This window comes from Vombatus ursinus, unplaced genomic scaffold, assembly GCF_900497805.2.
Source record: "Vombatus ursinus unplaced genomic scaffold, bare-nosed wombat genome assembly UNPS02011353.1, whole genome shotgun sequence".
NCBI classification, from domain to species: domain Eukaryota; kingdom Metazoa; phylum Chordata; class Mammalia; order Diprotodontia; family Vombatidae; genus Vombatus; species Vombatus ursinus.
The window spans coordinates 2,891,954-2,912,027 of NW_020951131.1; the positions used below are offsets into that span (position 1 = coordinate 2,891,954).

Below are 20,074 nucleotides of genomic sequence, written 5' to 3' on the forward strand. Positions count from 1 at the left end.
AGCCACTGGGACTTCTAGGCAACAAGAAACCGTGGACGGGCCCAGATGCAGGCAGAGGGGAGACAGAGCCTTCTCCGCTCAAGGGGATGGAGATCAGCCAGGCTTGCTGGGGTCCACGATTAGTTAGCCAGCATCGGTGAAGTCTGGGAGCTCCAGAAGGCAGCAGCAGCCGGAGCTCCTCGCCTGCCCATTCTTCTGGGGCTCTGGACAAAAACGTTTTCTTTGCCTGCGCATTCAAAGAGACGTTTGCCCGGAGATGTTGCAGCTGGGGTCCGCCACCGCAGGACTTTGTGCCTGATGCTCCTGGCGGCGGCAGCAGCAGCAGCAACACCCACCCATGGGAAAGTGGTAGTATCTTCCCCGGTCCTTGCTTCCCCCCGCTCTCTCCCTCTGCTCCCGTGTGCCATTTGAAACGAGAAGTGTGGAGGCAGCGTTTCCCAGGCAGGGAGCGTCTCATAAAGTGTCCAGTTTCTTGTAACATTGGCACTGCTCGGGCAAGGGTGCAGTCTGACCGATGGCTGGCCTCGGACTGTCCTTGGAGGATGCCCCATGCCGCCCCACCAGGGATTGTGTCGGGCTGGCCGGCAGAGGTATGCTGGAGGCAGCCGAGATGACGGATGGGTGGCCAAGCGGCATCCCCGCCTTCTGTTCCCAGGGAGCTCGCCCCGGCCGGCCGGCAGCCGCACAAAGCCCACCAGGCCGCCTGGGAAGCTTCCCGAGCTCTCTGGGCAGAGGGGGCAGAGGGGAGGAGCCCAGGGAGGAGGGTAAGAGGGCTTCGTGTGTGGACGAGGCAGGAACAAGCAGGCTGTCCGTCTGGTGGACCCGGCTGCCCGGCACCAACGGGCTCAGCCCAGGACACCGACCAATGTCTCCTCGTGCCCAGGACGCTGGGAGGTATCTAGGCAGGCAGGGCAGAGCCAGGTTAATTAAAGTTGCCAGGAGCCCTTCCCAGCAAGCCCCGCGTCTTCATTTTAGACTACTTTGGCAATATTGGTGCAGGCGGCGGCCGTTCTGAAGTTCTAGAACCCAAGGTGGAGCCCTCCCCCGTCCCGTGGCACCATGATTGGTTTGTTTTCTGCCATCTGGTCTGGAGTGGAGGAAGGGTACAGCGGGCACCATCCAGGGAAGAGCTCCCAGGGGCCCCTCATGCCATCGGGATCGCCTTCATCTCGAGTGTGGGCTGGCTTTTAGCCGCCTACGGCCCCTTCCTGCACGCAGGCGGGTCACGTTGCCCGGTTTGTGGTGGTGGTGGGGAGTTCCCAGCATGTCTCGGTGGAGGTCGTAGGGACTTGAACAGTGGCACCGTCTATGTTGATCGAGAAAAGCCGCACCCGTAAAGCTTGGATGAGTCGTTTCTGTTCTTGTCCTCAGTTTTCCCATTGATAAACTCGGGGGATGGTCTGTGGGTGCTTTCGGTTCTGTGGTCCGAGGTCCCTTCTGGGTTCCAGGTTCCTTCTGACTCCAAAATGTCACGTTCTAAGGACCCTCCACCAGGTGACAGCCAGCCCCGGCTCTGCGTCCTCCAGCAGCTCGGCCTCCCCTTTGCTCCCCGTCCGGGCAGCTCTGCTCCGACCCCTTCGTTCTCGGCTGTCCGATGGGGGCCGGCGTCTCGGGGGACCTCTCTGGGGACGCGCGGGCTTGGCGTTGGCTGCAGCCGGGGGTCTCACCAGACGTGGCCTCCTTCAGTGATCCCCGGGGGCCGAGCTGGACGGAGCGTTCGAGGCCCTCGCTGCCCCCTCCTCGTAGATCTGACTCCCAGGAAGGGCAGGGACTTGCTTAGTGACCCCGCTTAGCCAGACCGTCCCCCCCCCCAGAAACGCCGGCAGAAGCCCTGCGACACCCTGAGCCTCCGTTTGCCATCTCCTGAAGCTTTGCCGTGATTTCTGTTCGCTGAGTCTAGCTCAGAGCAGTCTTGCATGTAGTGTTTAACCACCAGCTAGTCCAGAGAGAAGTGGTTTTGGGGGGAGGAGGTCGTTTCCAGCAGTTAGGCGCGTTTCAGTCGGAGGAGGGACCTCTGGCCCGGCCTCGGGGTGCCAGGCTGTCCCGCCAGATGGAGGCTCCCCATGTCCTCCCCAGCGCAGGCACCGAGGACATTCTCTACACGGGTGGCCTCCCTAGCCGGGAAATCTTGTCGTGTCGGCCAATACCGGGGAAGGCAGAAATGCCGCCATGGCCCTGCCTGCGGGAGAGGGCCCGTGGCTTCAGCAAATGGGATTCTTCTGCTTAAAAGCCGAAACCCCTGTAGCACCAGTTATGGGCTGCTGGCATTTTGTTCAGCTGGGTTTCTTATTAGCAAAGTGGGGATCTGGGACTCGTTAATAAGGGGCTCCCGATAGCCCATCCAGGTGGGTTCCATCCAGGGCGCCTCTCTCCTTGAGGCCCGGCTGGTCATGGCAGAGGCATGCGGGGGTGGGGGGTGTTCCTGGCACAGGGAGGGCGTGGACGGCCTGGCCGCACCAGGACCCCAAGAGCCCACGTGCCACCCCCAAACCCTGCACCAGCAGCAGACTGCCCAGCCAATTTTTTTTTTTTTTTAGTGAGGCAATCGGTGTTAAGTGACTTGTCCAAGGTCACACAGCTAGTAAGTGTCAAGTGTTTGGTCTGAGGCCGGATTTGAACTCAGGTCCTCCTGACTTCAGGGCTGGTGCTCTATCCACTGCACCACCTAGCTGCCCCTGCCCAGCCAATTCCCCCGAGCTCCAAAACACTGACACAACTCAGCTCCATTTGCACAGGAAACAGAGGTGGAAAGGACCAGATCCGCCTGGGGCGGCAGAGGCGGGCTGCTCCCCAAGTTGGCGGTCCATCTGAGCAGGGTTCCTCTTTCCCTCGGGGTGGGGCCTCATTCCTGCTGCGGTCCCCCACTCCCAGGAATTGTTAGCAGTGTACCTGGTTGTTGACAACCCCCGTCCCCTTAGTTTCCTTATTGGTAAAGGGGTTTAACTGGGTAGAGCTGGAATTTCTCCGTTGCCTTCATCAATCTCCGCTCTTCTCGAGGTGTTACGTTCTCTGACTGGGCTGGGAAGGTCCCCCGAGACCTCAGCCACGTGTGTGTGCCGGAAACAGCATCTCAGAGAAGCAGCGTGGAGTAGCGGTCCTGGGTTCTAGCGCTGCCTGTGACTGTCGTTTAGGGGGGTGACTGTGAGTGAGCCTCGTCTGCTCAGTGGCGACAGTGATATCTGCGTGATGGTGACATGCATCACAGAGGTGGAAGGCAGGGTGCGGGCTTACTGAGACTGACCCCTTTTTGCAGATGAGGAAACTGATGCACAGAGAGCCCCCCGCACCCAAGCCAGCCTGTCCCTGCTGCACCTCACGGCGGTACCCATGTCTTCCTGTGCTGGGCCCCACCCCCAGGCGCCCTCAGCTCTGTCACAGTCCCTCCCTCTTGTGCTCCCTGCAGGTATCCGGCCCCAAATCATGAATGGTCCCCTGCACCCCCGACCCCTGGTGGCCCTGCTTGATGGGCGGGACTGCACCGTGGAGATGCCCATTTTGAAAGACTTGGCCACAGTGGCTTTTTGTGACGCACAATCAACTCAGGAGATCCATGAGAAGGTGAGTGGCCCCAAGTCCGCACACGCCCCACCACTGTCCGTCCGTCCGTCTGTCCGTCCGTCTGTCTGCCTCTCCCCGACCTCCTGCCCTCCTCCTCTCGCTCTGTGTCTTTTCTCTCACTAACAAAGCAAGCAAACCCAGCACAGAGCAGTGTCCTGGCCACCCCAGGGCTGCCCTGCCCCGGGTCCTCCGGCTGCAGACAGAGGGGGCGTGTGTGCGGTCCCCATTTCTACCCTGATGGAGTAGGATGGTCCAGTGGAAAGAGCAGTGCCTGGAGGCGGAGGATCCAGGCCGAAACCCGTGTCACTGTCAGGAAGCCCTCCCTGGGCTTGGCCGTTCAGGTCCCCGGCCGCCCTCCAGCCCTGGACCTCTGGTGCTAAGAATCTGAGGGTATGGCACAGCTGGATTTGGGATCGCTACCAGTATTAACCTCGGCAAAGTTACTGTGCCTCTCTGGGCCTCAGTTTACTTATCTGTAAAATGGGGGCTGATCTGGATGAACTCCGAGGCGGCTTCCAACCCCAGGTCTGTTCTGTTCCTGTGATCTTGGCCAGATTGGAGGGACGAGGGGATCCTGGGTCCCAGGCTTGTAGGATTTAGGAATGTGTGCTAAGAGCCAGAAGGGGCTGTCAGAGCCACCCCTGCCTTTTACAGACGAGACCGCTGAGCCCCAGGGGGGTTCGTAGTGACCCATAAGGGCGCCCCCTTGACTTGACCACAGAGACTAAGCTGGGGACGGGGGAGGTGTCAGAGGCCATCCCGGACACATGGTAGGTCAGTGGGTCGGCTTCTCACTCCCAGCGACCTCTGTGGACTCTGGCTGGCTCTCAGCGTCCTGTGGGTGTGTTTCTCTGGAAGGATGGTCGCCATGGAGAGCGGCTCTCCCCCTCCCCCAGGCTTAGTTAAGGTCAGGGTCAGAGTGGGGCTCCAGGCCGGGTCCCCTGCCTCTCCTGGCATCGGGTGCTTATTCAGGGGGCAGGGTCTGGGAAAGTCCTGGGGAACGAGGGCCCCGTGACAAGCTTTGGCCTGAGTGGATTAGCTCTGGGGTCCTACGCAGCGTTTGGACAGGAACAGCTTTGATTGAGAAGTGCAGTGAGACCCCAGAAGCGGGATGGAAGAGCCCCTCGTGGGGTGCTCCCGACCCAGCCCACCAGCTGTCATCCCAAAATGTCTGCCCACGTGGTGCCCCTTGGCATGGCCAGTGCAGCCTGCTCAGTCCTGCCGCCGATCGAGCTGTGAGCTCACCCGGGGCCCGGACGAGGGATGCAAGCACAGGCGTCCCCTGAACCGAGCCTGGCGCCTGGCCCTCTGCCCTCGGGCATCCCCTGGGACATTCAGGGGACAGAAGGCAGAGACCAGGGATCGGCGGGTCTGACCCCTGCCCTGCCCACGAAGCTCCTCGAGGTTCAAACACAGAGATCCCACGGCGGGCATTTAGAGCCACAGTTACTATTGTTCAGTCATTTTTCAGTCACGTCCAACTCTTCTCAGCAGAGACGCTGGAGTGGTCATCATTGCCTTCTCCAGCTGATTTTACAGATGAGGAAACTGAGGCAGACAGGTCCCACAGCTAGGAAGTGTCTGACTTGGTCTAGGTGTCCCCACAGCTCAGCCCAGTGCCTTGCATACAGTGGGCATACAATAAATGCTGTCTTCCACACTCTCAGCCTGAGGCCCACCCTGCCTACGTAGGGAACTAGGCAAGCAGGAGGGGCCTTCCCCATTTGGCAGTCACCCGTGGTGTGCTAGACTCCATACGCAAACAGCAGGCCTGCCCTGGAGGCACTTCCATTCTAGTCGTGGCCCCGTGTATCCTGATAAGCGCCCTTCTGAGATGGGGAGTGATGGGGCAATTCTGAGGAGCTCCCCCCATGAATAACCATGAGAAGAGTTAGTGTTCATACGCACATCCAAGGTTTGCAAAGCGCTTAACGATATCTCATTTCATTCTTGCTACATCCTGGGAGGTTGGTGCTATCGCGATCATGATGCCCATTTTACAGATGAGGAAACTGAGGCAAACGGGTTAAGTGACTGGCTGGTAAATGTCTGAGGCTAGATTTGAACTCAGGTCAACGTCCAGGGCCCTCTACAACGTGCCACCATTGAGACTGACTGCCTGGTCACCAGTAGATGTGAAGTGGGCCCCTTTGGTCCTTGGGACCTGACCATGAATCTCCAAGGGGGGCATTTGGTGGGGGTGGATTGGGGCGGGTCAGAGGTCAGACTTTGGACTGACTTGCCCGAGAGAGGAGTCCCCCAGGCGGCATTTCCATTGGTCAGTCCCTTCTGGGCTGAGGTCAGAGGAGGTCATCCTCCAGTCAGAGCTGCTCCATCATGCTCAGTGACCAGATCCTGTATCCCTGGCACACAGTAGGCGTTCCATAAGTGTTTGTTGATGGCCTGAGCTGGCCGGCGCCTCATGGCATGGCCCGAGGCACCAGGAAGGACTTTGTGGCAGGTTTGCTATGAATGAAGGGTTTCCTTTTGAATTCTCACTGGTGCCTTCAGAATGGCCAGACACCTCTGACCCTCCAGACGTCCCACACCAGCACCTTTGACAGATAAGGAAACTGAGGCCCAGAGAGGTTAAGCGTGCCCAGGGTCTCCTAGCCCATAAGTGACTGAGTCAGAATTTGAGCCCAGCCCTTCATGATTCCAGCTCCAGGCCTCTGTGTCTAAACTGCTAAGCGTTGGTCACCTGCCCACGGCTTCCCAGAGGCTCCTCCTCTACTCACTGTCCCAGGTACCTCACACAGCAGCACCAGGATTTGAACCCAGAGCCCTGCCTCTCCTGCTGGGGCAGCACAGCCCGTGTGACCTTCCTCACCTGAAAGACCGTCCGCGTGCGGGTGGGGGGCAGTTTCTCCCCAGGATCCCGCCGCTCTCACGGCTCTCGGCTCTTCTTGGCCAGGTGTTGAACGAAGCCGTGGGAGCCATGATGTACCACACGATCACCCTCACCCGCGAGGACCTGGAGAAGTTCAAGGCGCTGCGGGTCATCGTGCGCATCGGAAGCGGCTACGACAACGTCGACATCAAGGCGGCCGGAGAGCTGGGTAGGTGCCGGCGGGCGGGGCACGGACTCCGTGGGACGGCTGGTGCCGAGGGGGAAACTGAGGCCGGGAGCCCCGGGTGCTGTGGGGACCCCAGACTCCTCCCAGCAATATAGGAAATGACGTCCCTCCCAGCTCCCCCGGCCTCAGTTTCCTTTTCTGTTCTCCAGTGTCAGCATGTTTGTTACAGTGTCTGAGCACCTTTGGGGGCAGGTCCTGTTGAGCTCAGGACTCCCACGAGAGGCTTAAGTTTCCTCATCCGTAATAGGGGGGAAATACCGGCACCTCTCTCGTGGAGGGAGGCGAGGCGGGCAAAGAGAGGGCTGAGCAAACCTTCATGGGCCTGGTCAACGTCAGACAGAATGAATGGGCAGCCGCTGGCGCAGTGGAGAGAGCGCTTCACCCAGAGTCAGGAAGACCTGAGTTCAAGCCCAGCTTCAGACTCGAGAGGCTTCCAGAGCAGACCTTCCCCTCCCTTCCCCCACTTCAGAGGCAGCTGCCTCCTGTGGTGGCTCAGTCGTAGACTCGGAGCTCGGCAGGACCTTCGAGGCCGCCTGATCCAAGCAGAGAGGAAACTGAGGCCACAGAGGGATCAGAGTCGTCTCTCTAGAGCAAGGATCTGTGACGTGGTGGGAAGGGGTCTTGCCTCCCTCTGCCCACACACATGCAAGCCCTCCGGGACCTGCTAAGATGCCCACGTAGGTGCTGAAGCTGAGTAACCCACCCGCTCACACCCAGAATTTCAGCTGGGCTCACAGCACCTCCTAGAACCCAGGCTCATTTCCCTGCACAGTGAGGCAGCGGGAGGGTGTTGGGACAGCCGCCTCTCCTGCAGCTTGCATCCTGACCCCCTCCGAGGTGAGGAGAGCAAACACTGGGCATGGGGGCAGCCTGTGCAAAGGCGTGCAAGTGGGAGATGAGGAACTCAGACAAAGCACATTCCCACACCCTCCCAGGTGTGGCAAGCACAGGTGGCCCCAGCTGTCCCAGCTTCACCTTCGTCATCTCCGCTCTTGCCAGGAATTGCCGTGTGTAACATCCCCTCAGCGGCCGTGGAAGAGACAGCCGACTCTACCATATGTCACGTTCTCAACCTCTACCGGCGAAACACCTGGCTGTACCAGGCCCTGCGGGAGGGCACGCGGGTGCAGAGCGTGGAGCAGATCCGTGAAGTGGCCTCGGGGGCAGCACGCATCCGCGGGGAGACGCTCGGCCTGATCGGCTTTGGTACGTACGGACTGTGGGTCCCTGTTCTTGTTGCTCTCGGAAGGGACCCTGCCCTCAAGCCGTCGTCCTCCTGCGTGGGAGAGACGCGAAGGAAGGAAGGGATGAGGGGGCGAGGGGATGAAGAAATGGCTGTTAGAAAGTAGTGAGCCAACCCTCGAAACAATAAAGGTGGCCTGAGAAACAAAGCCGAATCACACACACAAAGCGGGTCATAAGATCTCGGGCCTAGCGCTGCAAAGGATCTTAGGGGTCATCCACGCCAGACCACCCCCATTTTACAAATGAGGAAACTGAGGCCCAGGGAGATGGGAACTTACTCATGATCACACAGCTGGCAAATGTCTGATTAAATCAAACTGTCTAAATGATTAGAACTCGGATCTCCCTGCCTCCCACCTGCTGCTGTTGGGGCAGGACAGCTGCCCCCCTGATCCCTTCCGTGTGGGAGGACCTGGGTTCAAATCCCAGCTCTGCCTCTTAGTACCTGTAAGCCTCAGTTTCTCCATCTGTAAAATGAAAGCATTGGGCTTTCCAGCTCTCGATATGTGATCCTGTGAGTTGCTGTTCGGTTGATCAGCACTTTGAGAAGCCGACAGGTCAAAGTTGTGAATAAAGTGTTGAAAAGGAATAAAAACGTACCCTACGTGTAAGAAAGAAAAGAGCAGAGGTTATTGGTGCTTGTGGTTGTTGGGAGAGTTTGTGTCTCTGCATAAAGGATGTTGGTTTTCGAGAACTGTTGTTTAGTACTGAGCTGGAAGGGACCTTGGGGTCCGTGTTTTCCACCCTCCTCTTACAGACTGGGAAACTGAGGCTCGGGCAGGCTAAGGACTTGCCCAAGGTCACAGGGCAGCAAACCAGGTCAGAGAAGTAGAGCCGGTCATCTAGCCCAGCCCCTGTGGTGCATGGAACGTCCCCATTCCGTTTAGGGCCGCTCAGTGCCCGTGTTGGGTGTACTTTGGCAGCCTGCTCCCCGGGACGGTTCTGGCTGTGTGCTGAAGCATCTTCAGGAGAGAGGAGGCAGAGCCTCGGTCCCTGCCAGGGCTGGCGGGTTTCCAGGCTCTCAGCGCTCATCTTCACAGGGTCGTTCATCCTCACCCTCCGTGGCAGCCTGGGAGCAAGATGGTGCCCCGAAGCTTCTCTCTAGCCTTCCCCTCCTGGAGGTGCAGGAGGGAGGGTGGGATGACCCGGGCAGGGAGCAGTCCTTCCAACCAGCCATTGCCCCTCCTCTAGCCAAGTGGGCGGGCAGGGGCTGGCCCAGAGTCAGCTGCAGGGGAGTTGACAGGCACACCCAGGGAGATTGGGACAGAGGGGCAGTGTGTGTATGTGTGTGTGTGCGCGTGCCTATTTTTGAGGGGGGCAGGGCAGGAGCCCATTCAGGTCCTTGGCATCCTGGCAGTCGGCACATGGCAGATGCTTTGGAGAGGGCGTGGGTGGGGGGCAGGAGGACCCCCCGGAAGCTGGCACAGGGGCCCAGCCTGAGGGGAAGGGCAGGGAGCCCACGCCCGGGATGCCCGGTCACCCGCGCATGGCTTGGTTTGCCTCGGGCCTCGGGGAGGGGACTCCTGCACGCACTTTGTGTCTCCACAGGTCGCACCGGGCAGGCCGTCGCCGTCCGAGCCAAGGCCTTTGGCTTCAGTGTCATATTCTACGACCCCTACTTGCAGGACGGCATCGAGCGCTCCCTGGGCGTCCAGCGGATCTACACCCTCCAGGACCTGCTCTACCAGAGCGACTGCGTGTCCCTGCATTGTAACCTCAACGAACACAACCACCACCTGATCAACGACTTCACCATCAAGCAGGTGAGGAGGGGGCCCCGGCCCGGCCCCAGAGCCCGGCCCGCACGCGAGCTGCTCACGCTCTTCCTCTTCCTCCCCTGCAGATGAGGCAAGGCGCATTCCTGGTGAACGCGGCCCGCGGGGGGCTGGTAGATGAGAAGGCGCTGGCCCAGGCCCTCAAGGAGGGCCGGATACGAGGGGCGGCGCTGGACGTGCACGAATCGGAACCTTTTAGGTGAGTCCTGCTAAGCAGGGAGGGGTAAGCAGTGAGGCCTCAGGCAGCCTCCTGGGGGGGGGGGAGCGCCCCCGCGGGGCTGACCCGCGTCCGACACATGTGCTTGACGCCTGTCTGTTGGCTCCTCCGTCCTCCCAAAGAGGGCGCTCACCAAGGTCCCGTCCTGGGCATCTCCTCAGGATCCCCCGGGATTTAATGTCCAGCTGCAGCCGCTCCCTCGGGCTGCCTGCTGGACAGTGCAGAGCGGTGTCCCAGAGACACCCTCAAAGCACCGTGTCTCCAGAAAGGCTTCTTTTCTGTCCGGGGCAGAGGGCCCCTCGGCTCGCAGGGTTGGCAGCGTGCCGGGCCTCTCGCCTCTGCTGTCCGGTGTGCTGACGCATCTCCCCATCTTTGCCCTCACTCACTACTGATCCAGCGTTCCCCTTAATGCACACCTGCATGGCCTTTCCCTCAGCTGTGCCATCCCCCCAGAGGTGCATCCTTCACATTGGTGCCTAAGGGATGAAGGGTGGCTGTGACCAGGCCCCTCCCTACTTAGCTCCCGCAGTGCCCTCTCCTCTCTAAATTCTTCCTTCCCATAATGATCTCCACCACATTGTCAGCCTCCGGGACCGCCATGCCCCAGCGCCCCTCCTGACTTCTGACTCACTCCCTTCGATCTAGAACACCACCTTGTACAGGAGCCCCCGCCCAACTGTCTTAGACTTACTGTTATTATTTTTTACACATCCTTGCCAACTGCTCCAACAACTGGGGAAACCACGTTTGCATATAGGGGAGCACAAAATCACTCGTGGGGCGGGAGCTGGGCACTAGTGGCTGGGGGGGCCAGGGAAGGTTTCTCACTGGTCTCACCGGGCCTCTTTGAAGCTTCTAATTACGGCCAAAGGTTCAATTCTCCCATTGTCAGGATGAGGATTTGTCTTGTGGGCCGGACTCTGGCACTTGGCCTTCAGGGGTGCTGGGGCCCAGTCTTACAGCCAAGCGGTGTGGGTCAGAGGAAAATGTCCAGCCCGGGTGATTCTGACCCCAAGGCCAGCCCTGTCTGGAGTCATACTGCCTCTGCATATGTAACATGGCAGCTGTCCTGATTGACAGGATTCCCTACCCCACAGAGTGGTTGTGGAGAATATGCAGTGAAAATGGCGGCTGTTGGTGAACCTTGCAGCCTATTGGGAGAGAAATGGTAGGGGGCCACCTGCCCCACGGCCCTGGGGGGTCGACCACAGGGGACATGAGCTGTTAACACATTCTGCCTTCTTCCCTCATTTCCATAGTTTTGCTCAGGGCCCACTGAAAGACGCACCAAATTTAATCTGCACGCCCCACACGGCTTGGTATAGTGAGCAGGCATCCCTGGAGATGAGGGAGGCAGCCGCGACCGAAATTCGCCGAGCGATCACAGGTACGACTGCGCTGAGGAGTCTGGCGGGTGCCCAGGGGCACGCGGTACAGGTCCCTACAACCATTAGGCTGGAGTTCCGCCCCCCCCCCTCCTTTTTTGAGGCTTGGTTTACGTTGAGTTACCATTAGTGACCAAGGCCTGGGTGGAGTGAGACTGGGTAAGTTGGAAGCTCCAGACCCCCCCAAATAAATAACCGGAGAGAGGGGGCACACCCTACAGAAGGGCCCCGCGTCAATCTGGATTGTCTGTTCGTTCCCTTTGTGAGCGCATAACTAAATTCATAACAAGTAGAGCTTCGAGCAGAGGATTTGTCCTCAGCTGGGATCCAAGGGCCAGGGGGGGCCCCCCATCACCGCGTGACCGGCGGCCCCCTCGGCTGGGGAGGTGTGGCCGCGTGCTCCCCCGTCACCCCTTCCAGTCTGAGCATGCCATGACGCTCCATCCCTTGGCTTCCAGGTCGCATCCCAGACAGCTTAAGAAACTGCGTAAATAAGGACTTCTTTGTCACCTCTGCTCCGTGGTCCGTCATAGATCAGCAGGCAATCCATCCAGAGCTCAATGGTGCCACCTACAGGTGAGAGGGGGGAATTCCGCGTGGCACCCACCCTCCGGGGCCCTGCAGGTGCCCTGTCTGCGCTGGGGAGGGACGGAGGCCTGGTGAAGACACCCTGCCATGCTCCTGGCTCTTCTCTGGTGCACACAGTAGCCTCATCGGATCGGCCCCCTTCAGATACGTACCGGAAGGTCACTCTCACCAGCCCGATTCTGGCTGAACGTGCAGGCCAAGCCCTTGAACCAAATGGCATTTTCTTTAGTCCTTGATAGAAAAACTACTTGAGTTATTGAGTTGAGAACAAGGTTTGGGGGATGCTGCTAAAGGACTGCTTTTGGTTGGCTTCCCTGCCTCCTCCTTCCCAAAAGTGAGACAATTTTTAAAAAATCCATCCTCCGGGGGCCTCCTGAATCGGGGTGGAGAAATGTAATAAAAAAAAAGTCATACGAATCAACGCCTTGTGCCAGTGACTTTCACAGGGAAAGAGCTTTCTCTTCACTTGTGTTCACTCTTTCCCTTTCATTTTTGGACACGGAGCCCAGCTGATGGTGGACTGTCTGTCACACGTTGACACAGAAGCAGTATCATAGTAGCTGTGAGAGCGTGGGCTGCAGTCGCAGTGTGAAAACCCTGGGAGTTTCCTACATTAATGAAGTCACAGGTCTAGACCTCACTCCCCATCCCAGACATTTCAGGTGGAAATGAATTGTAACCCCTGATTGCTCAAAGAGGAGGGAGAGAAGATGAGAGGCACTGTTTTTAAACACGTATGCTGCACAGCCTGCAGTTAGGACCCAAGGAGTCCAGGGTGTGGACATTTTTCATGAGTATTTTAAGTTCCGGGCCAGAGTTCACACCATTACATTGGAGGCTCCTACCTGGATGAAATGGCTCATGAGACACTAAGAAAGACATCTAGGTGCTGACTTCAGCCAGCCCACGCACAGTTCAGCAGCCATCCAAATGGGCAAGACCTTCCTTCCATGGAACTTGGAGCTGTTGCCACGTTTCCTTGTATACCACATGTGGATCTGCAAAGAGCCAGTCATGCGTCCCTGCTCCATCCTGTCACTCACCTTGTGGGAGCACATTTCTACCTCACTGACACTGAACCCAGGAAAGAAACAACAAGGTCTTATCTTCCCCAGAATTACAAATGCTCAGCCCACAGGGCAGCTGGTCAACCTGCCATGCCCAGATGAGGGCGCCACTACCCCCGAAGCAGCTCTGATCTGAAAACTCCCCATTCCTCTTAACTGTGCTGCCTTCTGGGGCCAAACACAATCATTTGACCATAGATGGAGAGTTAACAGGAAACTTTGAGATAACCTCTGCATTTTACAAGTAAACTTGTAAAAAATTTTTATAAGTAAAGTCTAAGAGAGGGAAATGAATCTTTTGTTCAAGCTGAACAAAAGGCAGAATGTAGGGGATTTTTGAGTGGGTTGGGCCGATGGCCCCTCTCAGGTCCCCCTTTCTTCAGTTCTGTTCCAGTTCAATGGACTTTCTGTGTCATGTGATCATCTCTGATTTATGTTAACAATAAAAGGACAGACTTCTTCCCTTGTAAGATACATCACTCCACACACATACTCTTCAAAGTTGACGTTTCCATTGCAGGATTTTTAAAAAAGTTCTCTGCCTCACTTGCCTAGAACTTGGTGTTCTGGGGTGAAAACTATTACTTTGTGATTATAAAGAAAAGTGGCCGCTGCCTCCAGATTCCCACACTGCAATCTGGCATAATTTATTAAAGCATTTTAAAATACCAGCCTATCCCTTGACCTTTTAAATTCTGACCACTTATCAGAGAGAGAGCAATGAGGTCAAACCTGAGTTCCCGTATTCAGAATATTAAAAATGTGGAAAGGGGCGGTGCTAGATGCCCACCTTCTTAGATTTGTGCTGGGTCTGTAGGCAGCCAAGACAACATGCTTTGCATTTGGCAGTGAGGGACACACTGCCCAGTTGGGGCATTTCCCTGGGTAGGGCCTATTTATTCATGAACACAATGTGTCGGGATGAGGCCAAAGCACTTTTTGTTTACCCAGTTTTCTCAGATCTAGGCTCTTTCCCCTATACATAATATACATGGGAGTTAAGAATTCTTGTAGTACATACTTCCCAGTACATCCAGGGTCTAAGCTGTATATATTCTTTTCTTGTTGTTATGAGGCAATTAGGGTTAAGTGACTTGCCCAGGGTCACACAGTTTATTAAATGGTAATGTGTCCAAATATTTTATCCTCTGAATTTCAACTTTAAACTGGGTAACACTGCATCAAAACAAGAGTTATATCCTCGCAATGTGTTAATATCAAATTCATCCATTTTAAACTGAAGATGTCACCACCTCACATCTGAACAAAACTATGATTTCATAAAGGTATCCTCCAAACGTGGAAACTCTGCACTGAGCGTGACCAAAACTGCCTGTCTTAGGGAGTTGCTTGGAGCACAGATGTAAAGTGACTTGTGCATGCATATTTGGTTTGGGCCTTGAATTTTAAGGCAAACCCTTAGAAACAACCAAATTATAATGAAATTGTAAGTTTAAACAATAGTTGCTCTGTGTAAGTGTTCCAATTTCCAGGTCACAGCCTTCAAGTACACATTGGCTAGCCTATTTTTCTAGACTCTCTAGAATTCAGTCAGAAATGTTGGTAATTGACTCTGAAAAGATGAATATTCTTGTACCTCTATTGAATTATCTCTTTGTAACTTGCCTGAAACCATCCGTCTTTTCATTTCTTCCTTAGATACCCACCTGGCATAGTCAGTGTAACGCCTGGAGGAATTCCTGCAGCCATGGAAGGCATTATCCCAGGAGGGATTCCCGTTACTCATAATCTTCCAACCGTGGCACATCCTTCCCAAGCTCCCTCTCCTAACCAGCCCACAAAACATGGAGACAACAGAGAGCACCCCAATGAGCAATAGCAGATAATTTAACGAAAATAATCATTTACATAAACTTGGGACCAAGAAACAGTGAACAGTGAACAGGAACTACAAGAAAAGGAATCCGCCGTAGAATTCACAACGTGGATTCTGGACCGATGCATCACTGACGTGGCAGTGTGAAAGAGGAGATCCGAAGGCGAGATGGGGAGAACCACCCAGAAGTCAGCACCTCTGCTCACAAGTGCTGGAAAGCGAGGACGTGTAACATGAACAACCAACTTCTGTTACTGTGTGTTAAGTTTTTTCATCTGTGCACCAATCACAAGAATAAATAGATCTTTTTCCTTTCTCAATCCCTTGGGAATAGCAGGTCTTGGACTTCTGCTTTAGAATGTTGCATCAAGAGATCCAACCATCCAACTAGGAAATTGCAGAGAGAAAACCTAATCATGGGACTACAGCCTCTTCTGTCCACGTGTGGCTGGTTACCTCTTTGGCTAGGAGGACAAACTATCACAAAGATGAGGAGAAAATGGTTTTCCTGTGGTAGACACTACAAAGCATAAGATACTGAACATAATCAAGTTTCCTGTGTACAGTGAAACCTATTTCTCCCTCATCTGAACTATATACACACACACACACACACACACACACACACACACACACACACACCCTGAGCGGTTGGCTGTAAGCTCAGTAAAACCCTCTTAATGATGCAAAAAAAAAAAAGAAAAAAAAGAAAGAAAAAAGTATTAAATTTCACAAGCTGTTTGTACTCAAATATATTTTCTCAGTTTCAGATCCTCAGCTATTTTATTGAGTGGAAAGTCTTGAGCTGAAAGCTCAAGAAGAATAATGTTGCATTTCCTTATGTCTCAGGAAACACTTTTTATGGTAATTTGTCAGATTGTCTATGAACAAAACCCACTTTTTTAGACATTGATAAAAGTCTTCTTTTCTTCATGTGATATTTTATACAAGAACACTTCAAATGTGTTATTAGGCGTGACTGATTTTAACAAATCCTATTAGATTTGTATCAACTAGTTTCATGTTATATTCATAGTCTTTTCTTTTAAAAAGATGGCCTGTTTTGAGCCTTTGTATAGGTACATTCCTGTTTCTGTGACAAAAAGATATCTTGAAAACTGTCCCAAACAGAAAACCAAGAATGGCTATCAGCAAGCAGGATGTTTTGTTTTAGTGTGTTACACGTTCTTGTGTTTGTTTATTGTAAAGGTGGACATTTAGCGGTCAGTGCAGTTTTCAATAAAAAGTGATCAAAATTCCTGTAAGTTCTGAAATTCCAGCCCCTTTGGGCCACTTTAACTTTAAGGGGAAATGCTGCTGTTGCAACTTCTTACTTTCCCTTAACAAAAGGCCTTAGCGTAGATCATGGAGCGTCCCAGTGAGGCTGCAACGTTACAACAAGCACTGTTGGGATTGGCTGTCCTAAGGATGGGGGACAGACGGCCCAGACGAGGCTCGGTGACCTTTCGGTCCATCCTAAAAGACTTCACGGAGACACAGATACAGACAACTACAAACAGAATTCCCCGGTTTGCTATAGAACTTAGATACTGAAATGCTCTCAAGTAGTATCATCACTGAAATTACCTTTCAGTTCTATGCCGTTCTTAGATGAAATGATTATCTTCAAGGTATTTTAGCATTAAATAGTCACAAATTTCTACTTTTGTTTTTAAAATTTGCCCAAAATTACCTGTTTTGTAAACCATTAATACAAAAGGACAAGTCTTTTGTCTTTTTTTTTTTTTTTTTTTGTCACTTAAGTTTACAGATTAGAATTCAGAGACATGAAGAAAGTACTTTATCATCCACCATTTATTATCAAAATGTTTTAAGATCTCTTTGTGGCCTTTTTTTCTTCCGGGAAAACTGATTTCTAAATATCTTAGGGAAGCAACATGGCATTGATTGAATGGTTTGTGGAGCAGCTCCCTAGCCAGGGGCTTCAGTATCTTGGTAGCTTCCTTCTTCAGTACATACACTTGTTTGGAAAACATGCTTCTCCCCAAAACATTTTGCCAACGTGTAAAGCTCAAAATCGACGTAAAGTCACCCTCGTGGTCTAATCTCACTCTAAAGCTGGGGTTGTAATGTAACGTCCCTAATACAAATACAGAGACACAACTTCAAAGTCTTTGACAACATATACCACTGTGGTGGTTATTTCAAAAGGAAATCTGTAACACTGGGATTATCAAGCACAGATAACTGCCTGAAGAGTCGCACTGAACGAAGCCCTTCCTGCTTAGTGGCACAGGGTGATGACTAATTGGGCCGTCAAGAACAGTCTCCTCTCTGCTAAATCCCGTAAGCAGCATGGTGCCCCTCACCTTAAATTCATTCACTGTTCCCTGGCAGTCCCAACTGACTGCAGCTACCAAGCAGCCGGGAACAGCTGGCCAATCCTCTCTGCAAGGACAGGCCCAAGTTTGGTGGCCAAAGACCCACATAGTCTTAAAGAAGCTTGGGGGGGGGGGGGGGGGGGGAAGGTTCTGAAGGGGAGACAAGCCGATCATGGGTGGTTCTGTAAAGTGGCCCTTTAGGACGCTCACATCTTACAAAGTTAAAAAGCTCATCCTGGAAATTGTGGTTATCAGAAATAAGTTAGTTAGCCTAAATCTCATTTGCCCACAAGGTTCATTTTCATTTACTGAAGATCTGTTTCAAAATAAACCAGCCTACTGTGGAACCATCTAAAAGCCCCATAAGAAGCGCCAAGCATGGAACAGTAGAGCCAGCAATTATTCCCATAGGGAAATGTCTCAACACGTCATACTAACAACACTGGCTATATTTTTAGGGTCATTAATCTGTAATAAAATATCAGACAACCAGACTCGAGCAGAAAAGTCTGCCAAGCTTTACCGAGTTCTCCTTGGTAGGTTTGAGTGCATAACTACATTGATAACACAGTTTTTTCCTCAAAACTTTTTATTTCTGGCATCTCCAATTTGGAAGGTTGTCTCTGCTTCCAGCAAAGAGAGCACCGGGATGTAAGTCTGCCTCCAGAGGGATGACACCAGTAAGTGTCACATCAGCTATTTCTTAGATGAGGAACACTGATCCTACCAAGGGAAAAAAATGTCTACCGAAGTCCTTGAAAAAAAGAAAATGCTTTCTTTGATTACTGATTCTCATAGCTTATTGTAGAAGAGAAAGCGTTTGTTCTTAAATCTATTCACTGGTCCGTGTTACAGTATTACGACTGCTTTGTAAGAAAACTGATCCTTTCCATTTCAGGGTAAAAAAAAGGGAAGACTGGACATTCTGTCCCATGTCCATGTCTTTTTCATTTGGGTTAGCCACACGAGTCCTGCAAAGGAGCCTTCTGCCTGTGGTTTTGGCAGGCACCAAAAGAGACTTAGTAGACATGTGACCAAACACGATGTTTCATTGGGAAAAAACAGTGACTTGTGCAATGGATGGGTGGGGGGCTGCAGACATGAACCAGTACAACATGAGTGTGTTTCTGATTTGGGTGTCTTGTTGACAGGACCTAGAAGTTGTGCACATTTCAACAACACCTAAGCAGCAAATTCTTGAGGGTGTTCCCAGCCTTCAGCTACAGAGGTCGGGGAAGGAGGAGGATTTTACTAGGAGACTTCTTTCCCAATTCTAATTTCAAAGGTCTATAGTCACCCACATTACCACCCAATTTTCAACGTGCTCATAACAGCTCCTTTTCAGCTTATTTGGGAATAAAACCTGATCCATTACCGATTGTACAGCTAAAAGTGTCAGCCATTTACAAGGGTTTTCTACTAAAGAATAAACTTTGAACTTATACTTAAAAGAAAACTTAAAAGGGATGGCACATCACTCAACATGCAAGAACATTCCAGAGGTCTCTACTGAGAAATTCATCATACAGTGCATTTCAGCCATCTGACTCTTTGTAAAATCTTTATTCTGAACTGCCAACAGTGTCCCCACCTGCCTAGACGAAGGCATGCCCCATTTCCAACAGGATTTACCTTAGAGCCCCAATGGGTAAGACAGTAAGAATCACGCCAGCTTAAAAAAATGCTCTGCTGTGCATTTACAGTGACAGTCTGAGAGGCATGAAATTCTCAATCAAGTCTGAGTCAGCAAACTTAACACAATTCATTGGGTACACGATGAACCACAGGCCATCACTGGACTGGCTACTTCCCAAGTGCCTGCCTAGTGTCCAGGGATAAGCCAACTCAATGACTGCGCTTGGCCAAATATCTGGAATAAGAACCCTCATTTTAGGTCACTATTCCAAACAAATAAATAAGTACTACAGACAGAAAAAAATATCCTTCAGAAAAATGAAAAACAACGAATTAATGGAAAGCTGGAGACTTCAAAATCAGGGAAGAACATTCTATAAAGTTCAGTCCATGAGAAATCTGGCTTTTCTTCCACAGTGTGTTCCTTAAGATTGTATGTTTGTTACACTGGGCACAGCGGGAACTTAAAAAAATAATAATAATCCAATAAACTTCTTTCTGTTTTGCTGTGGGTAATTTGTGTGAATAAAAATCCTCCTATTATCTGACTGTGGTACCAGCAGAACAGAACACAAAATGGTCGTAATACGTCAGAATATTTAAAAAGTGATGTAGAACAGCAATTCTACCATAAAAGGGAAGAACAAATAGCCATCTAATATGTGCTTTGTAAGTGCCCTTACTGAAGAGAAATTTCTCAATAATTTGAAGATGCTGGTACAACTTTTCCTATTACACAACTTTTTACACAACCACATGCGGTACATTTATAGACAGATTTACAATTTGAAAGGAAAAAAACAAAATGTTCTGTCTTGATAATAAAATTAGCTTTTTACAAACTCCAGTCCAACCAGAGTTCTGTGTTCGCACAGCAGATGCGCACTTGTGTTCTCTCCATGGCGTACGGATCAGAAACTCCCTGGGACAGCGGGTGTCTGCTAGCTGCTAGTTCATCCCGGAGTGACTGCTTGCAGCATGACCCCAACTCTGAGGCATCCACCAAACCGTGGCACGGACAGCTCACTCCCCAACCGCCTCACTCGTCCTCCTCGTCTTCATCTTCTTCTCCGTCCGACAGCGACGTGCAAGGGCGGATCTGGCGGTACCCGTCAAGCCACTTCTCCACCATCTGCGCGACCAAGGGGTGATTGCGCCGGCGGGAGCTCTTCTGCATGGCGACAAGCACGCCGCCCTCTGTCACACAGCAGTCCAGCCATTCCCGGAGCAACTTCTCCTGCTGTTCCTCATTGCCAAGCTTGGGGAGGGGAGAGAGAAGACAGAAAGCAGCATCTAGACCTTGCACAGAGAGCTTCCTCACACCTGGCCCACCACTACCCACTGGGGA

General features: G+C 52.8%; 2 protein-coding genes across 3 annotated transcripts in view; one reads left to right on the forward strand and one right to left on the reverse strand.

Moving 5' to 3' along the window:
* The window catches only part of CTBP2 (C-terminal binding protein 2), a 126,371-nt gene extending 110,357 nt beyond the window's left edge, over positions 1-16,014 (forward strand). For both annotated transcript variants that reach the window (XM_027855920.1, XM_027855919.1), the window contains 8 exons: positions 3,404-3,558; positions 6,473-6,617; positions 7,635-7,841; positions 9,429-9,643; positions 9,724-9,854; positions 11,132-11,259; positions 11,716-11,833; positions 14,572-16,014. In XM_027855920.1, coding sequence (XP_027711721.1) covers positions 3,404-3,558; positions 6,473-6,617; positions 7,635-7,841; positions 9,429-9,643; positions 9,724-9,854; positions 11,132-11,259; positions 11,716-11,833; positions 14,572-14,752 — 1,280 coding nt within the window. In that variant the 3' untranslated portion in view covers positions 14,753-16,014. The remainder of the gene's footprint in view (positions 1-3,403; positions 3,559-6,472; positions 6,618-7,634; positions 7,842-9,428; positions 9,644-9,723; positions 9,855-11,131; positions 11,260-11,715; positions 11,834-14,571) is intronic.
* A 532-nt stretch (positions 16,015-16,546) lies between these two features.
* Positions 16,547-20,074, reverse strand: part of ZRANB1 (zinc finger RANBP2-type containing 1) — a 79,180-nt gene continuing 75,652 nt past the window's right edge. Inside the window, exon 10 of the mRNA XM_027855921.1 lies at positions 16,547-19,984. Within this exon, the coding sequence (XP_027711722.1) occupies positions 19,766-19,984 (219 nt within the window). The 3' untranslated portion in view covers positions 16,547-19,765. The remainder of the gene's footprint in view (positions 19,985-20,074) is intronic.